Raw genomic sequence first — 11,395 nt, 5'->3', positions numbered from 1 at the left:
AGCGCCATAGCTAGCATTGCACTCACGTGCACGCCCGAGCGGCAGAATTGTAAGTCCGCACTGAAGGGGGGGACACCCCAATAGACTTTCTAGGAACTTGTGTAACCTTAACAAAACATCCCGATAATTGTTAAAGAAATGCTGTAAAAGGTTAACAAAGTATTGTCGAGAAATAAGCTACCAGATAACGAAGAGAAAACAATGTTACGTGTAGATATGTAAATGAGGGGAGTGGCTACAGTAGAACTGTGACGTCACCTCATACTATAAGTACAGTAGCTCAAGTGAAGACAGAAGAGGTGAGCTCCTGAACGGAAAGCGTTGGTCTGCTGGTAGCAGTGAATAGTTAAATTAAAAATTAAAAATAGTACTTTACAAATAGTACAAATTAAAAATAGTACTTTACAGTACTATTGTCAATTCCATTATAGTGAATTTGTGTTAAGCAAGGTCAGATACCTGTATAATATGTAACAATTCAATGAAAACTGATCTTTTAAAAACATTGAAATCTTTTTTGAATATATTTCTAGTAATAAAATTATAATTTTATATATTAAAATATAGGAATTATGTCAGTGGTGTAATGGAAGAGGCAAAACACAACTCGATCATACTTGCAATACATGTCAAGGAAATGGAAGAAAAAGGTTAGTTTAACTTAAATGGAAAAGAGAAACTAATCCAAACTGGAAAAATGTAGATATAAAACACCTCAGTAACCTTTGTTTTATTCCAGTAATATGTAGTGCTTTGCTACTATAGTAATTTTCATTTGTTATAAGTTTTGTATTATCATCTAATCATATTTCTTTTTGTTTAGAAAAATTGTATCGGGTTTTATTGTTACACATAACAGTCTGTCGTGTGTTCTGAATCAATTTTTTTTTTTTTTTTGAGGTTGTAGCATCCTTAACTGTGGATTGGTTAAGGAGAGAATCACGTGGGTGGACATTGTTCCCGAATGGCGGGAGATATAAAGGTGCGCGTTCCATGTGAGGAAGGACTTTTTTTTTTTTTTTTTTTGGATTCTTCTTGAGACCGGATTAGACTCTCAAGCCCCCAACCTGGACAGAAGGTGAGATAAGGTCATGATGACAAGAGGACAAGGAAGATAGAAGATTGAACTGCTGTGTGCAAATGCTAATCTGAAATCATCAAGTAGGAAATTTATTCCTACTATCAAAGAACTTGTGTGAGAATCTACATAATATCAGGTTTGTCCAGTGAGACTGTTATTTTTACAATTCAGCATTTTTCCTTGTTGAACCAAGTGATGACCATGTGTTCATTAACAAAGGCGAATTGGATTCAGCTAAGCAATTGTACTAAGAGGATGCAATGATCTGGAAGTGTCAACCTGTATAGTTAGAGACCTATGTAACTTGTAAATAAATTGGAATAATTGTATAGTTAATAAGAATTTTGTGTAAGAGTCTGAACTGCTTGGTCATGGTTACACCACTATTAAAGTTTGTTCCATCAATCTGTCTCCTTTGTGTTGTAAAGTCCTCAACTCATTACCCCACACTTAGACAGGATATATTTCGATATATCTGAGTCACTACAAACATCTTAAAAATGACAAACATTTTTAAGCTATTACCGGAATAAAATTGAAGGTTACTGAGGTGATTTGTATTAACTTAAATGTTTATTTGGAATGAAATAACTTTTGATGTATTCAATTTTTAGACAGTGTTTTATATGTAAATGTAATAATAATAATATATTTTTACTGTTTTACCAATTTCTGAAACAGGCATAAAAGCTAAGGTAAATTTGCAAATAAGTAAATTTGAAGCTTTTTAAAAAAGACACAAATATTTCATAAATTTTTCAAGTTTACTAGCATTTAATAGAATTTTCTATTTTAATAATTTTTAACAAATCATATCTTTCTAATTAGATGAAATAAATCCATAAAATGAAAATGTACATTTATGATAGACCTTCTCTTATAGATAGCTGCCAGAACTAAAGCTCTTTTATTTTTTTTTATCTGACCTATCAATGAACTTCCATTGAAGTTATCATAAAACTAGCTTTGTATGCAATTGCTGGAGTAAGGAAAGATTGTCACAAATGTTGAACTATTTCATCAAATTAAAAGCTGATTTGTTAAAACATTAGTTTATTTCTTAACTTTTAATCAAGATATTCTGAATCAATTTAGTGTTTTGTCATTTGTATCAATAAGTTATATCAGTAATTGATACAGCTTATAATATTTTTATTAATAGTAATGATATTCATTTTTGTATTTACTGTACATATTTACTATTTTAAAATATAATAAAAATCATCTTTTTTTCTTTTTAGATGTGAGATATGTAGTGGTAATGGAGTAATCAAATGCAATACTTGTAAAGGCAGAGGAAAATTAAAACATTTTATAAAACTCACTGTTACTTGGTAAGATTTATAAATTCAAAAACATTTGTTAAAGATCTTTAAATGTAAAATTCAATCTCAATTGCTTTTCTGGAGGGAAAAATTTTCTAACACTTGAGGACTTGTGGGTCATTATCAGGTAGAAAATGAAGATTGGAAAAAAATAGTAGATTTTCCAACAATTAATCATATCAATTTAATTAATTTATTTATTTGCTCCACATCACATCACATTCCACAATGTGATGTGGAGCAAATAAATAAATAAAACAAGTATGTTTTGGTGGCAGCTTTTCTTGCAATATATATTGGAAAGTTACCATGCATCACAAACATAACAATAAGTTCTGGTAAGACTCAATCCAAGATGAGTGGAAGGGAAAAATAATGTATTTTTTACACTGAGATGTGATTAGTTCAAAAATATGTTACTGTATTTTTGATGTTTATTTGTCTGGTTTACTCTTGAAGTAAGATGCATAATTCAAAAACACTAAAGCTTTTGAAAATTTTACTCTTTATTACAACATAAACTCATTTATTAATGAATGATGCCATTTTTGGGCTGAATATATTGAATACATAATATGTGTATATATACTGATTGAATATATTCAATATACAATTTATGCATGACAAGTAACTCAGGTGCTACTAATCTTAAGTTTATGTGATGAAACAATACATCAATCAAACATTTAAACTCAATAAACTATTTTATTTTAAAAAAAATGAGAACTAGCAGAAGATGGTGCTGGACACAAGGTAATTGCTGACTTATCACATTTGAATCTGTTCATTTGTTGTAATCCCTGTGTTCATAGCAATGCAGATTTCAAGTTTAGACATTATTTTTCAAACTGAATTGAATAAAATATATATTGAGAACTTTTTGTATCATAAGTCAACATTTCCTTCTAAGTTAAAATTTATAAACCAATATATAGCTAAACAGCTCATTCATTTATTCATTCGTAGGATTTCTATTATAATTATTTATTTATTTATTAAAATTATGGAAATAATTATTAGATATAAAAACTAATTTTCATTTCTTAAATTATCTTAAGATTTAAATAAGTGAAAGAAAAATTTGATTACGGATAATCAAAACTGATCATGATTATAATAAGTTAATTTTGCTGCTTTTTTTGTTATGTGCACAAAATATACAGTACAGTATATGACAGGGTTGGCCAAACCTTGTCATGATAGGAGCCATGTATTGCCTATCAGAAATAAGCAAGAGCTGCATCCTCTATTATAGTGTTTCTCAATCTTTTTCTCATCAGACTGGTAAAATTATGTTCATAATTTTGTGTGATTAGTAATTACATGCAACTATGAATTATGCTCATTTATTACTCTTATATATGCTTATCCCTTTCTTTTTATTTATATTTTAATCTTTTGTTATGTGTGTTATTTTCAGGGAGAGGATATCAATTGTCTTATGACATTTCCTTTTGTATATGCAATGAATAAATAAGTAAATAAATAGTATGTACAATAACTCTAGATCACTATTTAAATGTTACCTGAATTTAACTGTGCCAGCGTCAGCATGGTCAAATATTTTATTGTGGACCGGTGAAATTTTTTTATGGACTGGCAATTGAAAAAAACTACTCAATTAAAATGGTATTTTATATTGTATGTAGTTAAAATATTAATACTATAGTTATCTACTGTTCTAAAATAAATATCATTGTGACTTTACTGACACTTTATGACCAGCTAGATCAGTGTTTTTCAACCTTTTTTATCTCATGGCACAAATTTCTGTGGAAAAATCACATGATTTGAAGTTGTGTTTGTATACATTCTATTGCCATATTACTTGCCACTTAAAGAACTATAATACTTTAATATATAGTTGGTTTGCTGTATGTTATATTAACAATGTAAATTCGTCTCTGTAATCCAAAACACACACTTTGGTAGACGTATCTCACAGCAATTTCTGGTTAGCAAATTTAACTTTTATTACTCATTGAACTACAAATATATTTCGGGTTGGTATAATATACTCCAACCCCTCTTCAGTGATTTTTTCATTAAGTACACAACAAAAATTGTTTCTTATTTTGCTTTTTCACAAATTAGGAGGTAGGAGAGTAAACCGTTTACAAACATCAATTTATGTTTTAACTTAAATACTATGCATACCATATTAATATGTAAAAGGGATAGGGGTCAGGGGATAGAGGAGTGAAAAGTCCCCACCTTGCAGACTGGACATCTGGAGAACAGATGTTGAATTCATCCATCCTTAGTATCAATTTTTCCTTCGAGTTAAACTATAGCAATCTTTATTTTGTATTTTACATATTAATATGGTATGCATAGTATTTAAGTTAAAACATAAATTGATGTTTGTGAACGGTCTACCCTCCTACCTCCTAATTTGTGAAAAAGCAAAATAAGAAACAATTTTTGTTGTGTACTTAATGAAAAAATCACTGAAGAGGGGTTGGAGTATATTATACCAACCCGAAATATATTTGTAGTTCAATGAGTAATAAAAGTTAAATTTGCTAACCAGAAATTGCTGTGAGATACGTCTACCAAAGCGTGTGTTTTGGATTACAGAGACGAATTTACATTGTTAACTATAATACTGTTTTATTTAATTTACAGCCTAATTCTTTTTGTTTATATTTTTTAAAATAGAAGCAGGTTACAACAATGATTATTTAAATTAATAATAATTTTCATTTACATAAGAAAACCAAAGTCTTAATTTGCATTTAAAAGTGGCATGACAATTGCCTTAGCAGGACATTGGGCAGGTTTCTAAAGTTAAAATAATTTGAACTAAATACAGACAGTTATAGATGAAATTTTCTTTAAATCAAAAATGTATTTTAAATGAAATTACTTGTGTTATGCACATATAATTTTGCTTATGAATATATATTTTTCACTACGTTATGTATATGTTCATATGATTTTTTCATTGTTATAATATATAATCAATTTAAAGAGGTTTTAATTTTGATATGTACACTGTTCTTTGGGCTTTTTTCAAAAATAATTTATTTAATAACCTTCAAAATTTTCGCGGCACACTGAAAATCACTGAGCTAGATAAACATTTAATTCCTTTCACTTTAGGAATGTAGTCTTTTTAGTTTAGTTGCCTTAAGGTTAATTTGCAAGTTATGTTTACAATACATCTCACTACATAATAGTCAGCAAACTTACAAAAATATTAAATAGTCATACCAAGTAAAAAGAAATAGTGTAAGTATACAGGAGCCACAATAACAATCTAGAAGAGCTGCAATTTGACTACTATTTAAATGGGAAAACTGCCAGTTATATAATGACCAAACCATGTTTATTATACTTATTAATGAAAATTAATAAAATTATATTAATTGAGTAAATAATACGAACAACGTAGTATCAATATAATAAATAATTATTATATTGATACTATGTTGTTTGTCTATTTACTCAATTAATATGCAGTAATTTAGTTGCTTAGTAACTTAAGTTTTTTGTTCTTTTTTACATTTTAACTATTTGTTATTTTTAAATAATAAGTTATACATTTGATAAAATTGCCAGGACTATAATTAAAATTAATATACAGTTTAAGACTATACGAAGAGTCTTTCGATGTCCTTTCTCACACCTTAAACTGTATATCAATAAGTTACACACTTTCTCTATTTTAAAATAGTTTAATTATTTTAATTATACTATATTTTATTTGACAGAATTTTAAATCTTGATTTTAATTTATGCTTTGCTTCTAGGAGAAATCATACTGATGATTTTGTTGTTGAAAACACAAATTTACCAGATGACTTAATCTGTGATGTAACTGGTGAAATTGTATTTAGTGATCAGAATTTCAGAGTAAGAAATTAATTTTTTTCATTTCTTATTGATAGCCTTGGCAAATGTCTACACAACCAAGGAGTTTATGTATGAAACCATTTTATATGAACCCGTTTTATAGGGGTCTACTGTATTTTTATTATTGAATTCAGTATACTGTATATAGTAAAAACATAGAAAAACAATCAAATGCTTTATTTAATAATTGTGAATAACTGTATTTATTAATTTATAAATTAATAAATACAGTTATTCACAATTATTAAATAAAGCATTTGATTGTTTTTCTATGTTTTTACTATATACAGTATACTGAATTCAATAATAAAAATACAGTAGACCCCTATAAAACGGGTTCATATAAAATGGCAAAAAAAATTGCGATCGTATTCGTATAAACATGCTAAAAAAGACTCGTATAATACAATAAAACATCATTGCTGACTTGTGTCATGACAGGATTGGTTGAATCTAGACCAATAGCAGATATTACACAAACCATTGAGTTTAAACAAGCAGCGGACCTACTAAAAACCATTTATTATTTAACGGCCATAAAAATTTTTTTTTACCGTATTGCACTATTCACTAGTACACGGAAAACTGCTAGTTTTCCATTCATTTCTGACTTTTGGAGGCTTAATAAATCCCGAGTATGTAGACTGGTATAAAAATTAAGAAAGAGATAAACAGGTTAACATAAAGAAAAACACTTTTTATTTTAATAAATATACTTCACCCCAAATGCATTTTGCCTGCTAAGGCCTCCTCAGTAGGGTTTCTTACAACCAGAATGCACAACAGGAACAAAATCCGCAAACAACACATCTTTCTCAGTAGAAGATACAACAGAAGACGCTCTAACATCCATAAAAGACACATCTTTCTCACTAGTACCATCGCGTTTACAATCCTTAAATAACACTAACTCTTCCCAGCATTCCGCTGGCATCACTCCATTATTATATGGGCCATAAAAATTATATTTATATTAATGATGTCTCCAAACTTCAGCAAATTTTTCGCAGAAAAATAACTTATCAGGAAACACGTGCCTGCCGCTCCGTGACGAAAACAAGCTTAAGCAATGGCGTCGTCGAACAGCGCGCACTTGGTAAATAATCCTACAATTTTTTGTTTATAGCATAGTTTATATGGATTATTCCCAAAAAATTATACGTGTTTTGGAAATGTTGGGTCAAATTAGTCTAGGATCGATTAATTTTATGGAAGAAAACCTTTCAAACAGCCGTAGTCCCTAAACTGCATACGTGTTGGGCTATGATTGGCTCGTGTATTTAAGTGACTCGTACAACATGGAATTCATAAAACACAGAACGTATCTACCATGTTATTGGGGGGTCTACTGTATTATATTGTATATACATTAATAGTTAGATTTTTCTGGATACAGAATTAATTCTAATTAGTCACCACCTATGAAAATATGGACCTATATATATCAGTCTCAGATAAAACAAGATTTTACTGTATATAATTAATCTTTAACCTCAAAATTTATTTGCAATATAAAATAATTTAAAATATTAAAGCTATAATATACAAGATTTTATAAAGAGTTATATCTGCTTTAAAACTTAGAAATGTGTTTCAATATGTTCCTGTAGAGCATCATATATGAATCATATTTATTGTTGTATATGATTTTTCATATTGATATCTTTATTAAATATGAGAACTAAAATAAAGTATAGTTTACATAGTGTAATTTTTCATTTTGGACTGTATTCAGTAAGGCTTAAATGATGTGTTATGAATATTTGAATATTATAAAATATTAAATTAATGTTGGTTTTCTATAAAACTTCTGGAATGATTACTGTATATGCTGACTTTTTACATCTGAAAAAACTTTCGAAAACTAAGGTTTGATATAAAATGCCATCCTTTACCAAAGGATGGTAAACAAGTAAACAGTGCCCTTAACAATTTTTTGTTTCTTAAACTGGATTCTGTGGAACGATATAAGGGTTCTTTGAGTCAAAAATGCACAGTGGCAGGAGAGGAAATTTATTTACATGTGATACTTTAACATTAATCATTCAGCCACTAGTATGTGGACAGTCCATTGTTGCTCCACTCCCAAGTTTTTGAAAGACAAACTGCTGCTATTTCATTCTGTTTTTTGTTAAGGTACCAGAAATTGTAGCTCAGCTAGGTTCTGTAAGTTTTTTTTCACTATCTTTTTGTTACTATCAAAATTTTGTTTATATAAAATTAAAATTAATGCATTATTTTTATTTTTCTAATACATTAATGAGTAAAGCATAACTGGAAAAGTATGTCTAATGCATTCAGTACCTGATAATCTAAATATGCATAGATTTGAATTTTATAATGATAAAAATTAAAGTAAACTATTAAAAAATAAAAATCTATGCAATATTTTAAAATTTTGTTTTTTAGTTACTTATTTTTGTATTTAAACAATCTGGCACTGAAACTTCTTGAAGAATTAATATATTAATTATTACTTATTTTTTCCGGATCCGAATATATGAATTAAAAACTTAGTTTTACTTAACAATATGATAATAAATAACTAATATAGGATATATTTGTTGCAATCAAAAAGTTCCAGAACACCTAAAAACATTCCATTGAAATCAAAAGAGCTTCCAACTGTTATTTAGGCAATTGTCCTACCAAGTCACCAAATGACTGATATCTTCTCCATAGAATCCATAACTGCTGTTGGAACCATTACATTACTGCCTCCCCAACCCCTTTGATGTGAATCCTGTCCCTTCATTACTTTTTCATTTGGTCTAATGCATGCAAAATCACACCGATGACTGTCATAAGTTATCATGCAGGAGCACTACATCAATGAAGAGGCCTAAACATTTCAAATTTGATTGCTTTATGTAAGGCTTGGAGCAACTGGCAGTAACTTTCTACACTGATATTGGCTCTGGAAGAAATTCAGTTAAAAGTGGTCTCTGTTAGTTGAAAAAGAACACTAATAAAATATTTTGTTAGTTTTCTTGAAAGTTTTTTGATGGCCAATGATGGTTTCCACCTGGTTGTTAGTTCATAAAGGAAGTAGCATGATTCAATGCCTTTGACAAACCTGAACAAGAACTGCTCATCTTCTTTGTTTGTTCAACATTATCATCTTGATTGTTTAAAAACCAAGCCTAAAGATGTCACAATAGATGATGCAGAGACGCCCACAAATGCTAGTTTTTTTAGACCATCATGCAGAATATTCTGAACTTTTTGACTGCACTATATATCTACCATCAATGTACTGTACAGTATTAAAATGCAAATTATAATTTAAAACTAACCCTGTTAATTTTTTCTATTTTTAGGTATCGCCTGTTACTTGTTTTCAACCTAATATTAATAAGGCATCCAAACAGCTAATACAAAAACATAGTCAAGTATTTCCAACAGAACTTATTCTGCAACAAGTATGAATGTATTTGTAACCTTACTTTAATAATAAATTAACTTACTTTTTTGTAACCATTTAAATCTGAATAATACAATTTAATTTTTAAATTTATTAGAGACAGAAAGTAAGAATTATTCCAGTAACTGAAGCAACATACAGTTGGAAGAATAAAATTGGAGGATTTTTTGTATATGGATTTGAGAAGAAAGTCCATTTCCCACATTATCCACAAGCTTGCTGCTGTGGTTGTACTATTTTATAAATGTTGTATTTCATTTAATATAATAACAAACTAAATTTAATTAGTACAGTGGAACCTCTGTTAACGAACGCCCTGGTTATCAAACTTTTATTTTATTCTGATAACGGATGAAATTCGGATAACAAATGTAACGGTTTTTTGTATCAAATTTTAGTTGCTGTTAGGCATGAGTGAGTTAAGCATTGCTTTTCTGAGTGTTTGTGATAATGTTATTCAGGGATGCACAACCTTTTGTGAAGAAGGGCCAAATTAGGATTAAGTTTACTGACTGGGGGCCGGACCCCCAAGCGATTAATGCAATGGCTGAGATTGGATGCTGGCGGCAATCTTCTTTATGTCTGGTGTAATGGCAGATGTTGAAACAACCAGTAGATTTTTCAAATTCTCATTGGTTAACCTNGGGCCGCATAAACATTGATAAGGGGCCGTATGTGGCCCGCGGGCCGCAGGTTGTGCACCCCTGTGTTATTTAATCAATATGGTACCCAAGAGAGCGAAAAGTAATAGTAGCAATAGAAAATGACAATGCGATATGAACGACAAATGCGCTATTAAAAGAGTGAGACAATCAACTTTAGGTCAATTTCTTGTTCCTTACCAAAAGAGACCTGGACTCGAAGAATCTAATGATGAAGTGCTACCCATTATTTTTTTTGGAGGGAGATTCCCCTTCTAAGCAATAAGCTCTATACATCTTCACTCCTCTATCACTAACTACAACAAATGAAGGTATGTACAGTACAGTGCTATTTTATTAAATAAAGTTTACATGTTTGTTGCTGTAATGATAGAAACTACGTTTTCATCAAAGAAAATCCATTTTATAAATAAAATTTTAAAAATTTCAGAGGCTAGAATAAATCATATTTGCATTAATTTCTATGGGAAAAATTGCTTCGGTTAATGAACAGAGTCACGGAACAGATTAAGTTCGTTATCGAGGTTCCACTGTATTGGTTAAAATAAATATCTTTGCATTTTACCACTTTTAAAATTTATATATTTTATTTTAATCCATAAATTTATTTAATGTAACAATTCTCTAATTTTAATCATTCGTATCTTAAATATATCTAAAAATCTTTCTTAATTACTAACAAAAATACATTTTTTTTTATTTACTAATAATTATTTTTTTAGGTTTCAAAAAAGTATATACACAGCTACTTTAAGGAAATCAACAGTTAAAAAGGAGAAAAGTTTTCTGACCTTTATTTGAACAGTTTATGGTAAATTCAAAATGAACACAGGTGTGAACTGTCAGGGAGGTCGGGAACTGTCAACTCTCCCTTTTTGGCTACAGGTCGTTAAACCTGCTCACTTGTCAAGATGACTTAATTTCAAATGCGGTCTCGAAGGTTCGGGATTCTTTTTGTCAGGTCGAGTGGAGGAGGTGAGAAGGGTCGTCGACGAGGCGTAGGCGATATGCGAGTAAAAGGACACCATTTAACAATGGAAACGAT

General features: G+C 29.5%; 1 protein-coding gene across 1 annotated transcript; it reads left to right on the top strand.

The window, feature by feature from the left end:
• The first annotated feature begins 222 nt into the window (after nt 1-222).
• LOC111631506 (protein SSUH2 homolog) lies at nt 223-10,139 on the top strand. The gene is made up of 6 exons (XM_023375760.1): nt 223-240; nt 568-650; nt 2,323-2,415; nt 6,162-6,264; nt 9,585-9,686; nt 9,786-10,139. Exons 1-6 carry the CDS (start codon nt 223-225, stop codon nt 9,930-9,932), a joined length of 546 nt encoding a protein of 181 aa, XP_023231528.1. The 3' UTR covers nt 9,933-10,139.
• The last annotated feature ends 1,256 nt before the right edge of the window (nt 10,140-11,395 follow it).

Source organism: Centruroides sculpturatus, unplaced genomic scaffold, assembly GCF_000671375.1.
Source record: "Centruroides sculpturatus isolate CEXI.00-Female unplaced genomic scaffold, Cexi_2.0 scaffold692, whole genome shotgun sequence".
Lineage (NCBI taxonomy): Eukaryota > Metazoa > Arthropoda > Arachnida > Scorpiones > Buthidae > Centruroides > Centruroides sculpturatus.
The sequence above is the reverse complement of the archived record's forward strand: the minus strand, read 5'-3'. Positions and strand labels throughout refer to the sequence as shown.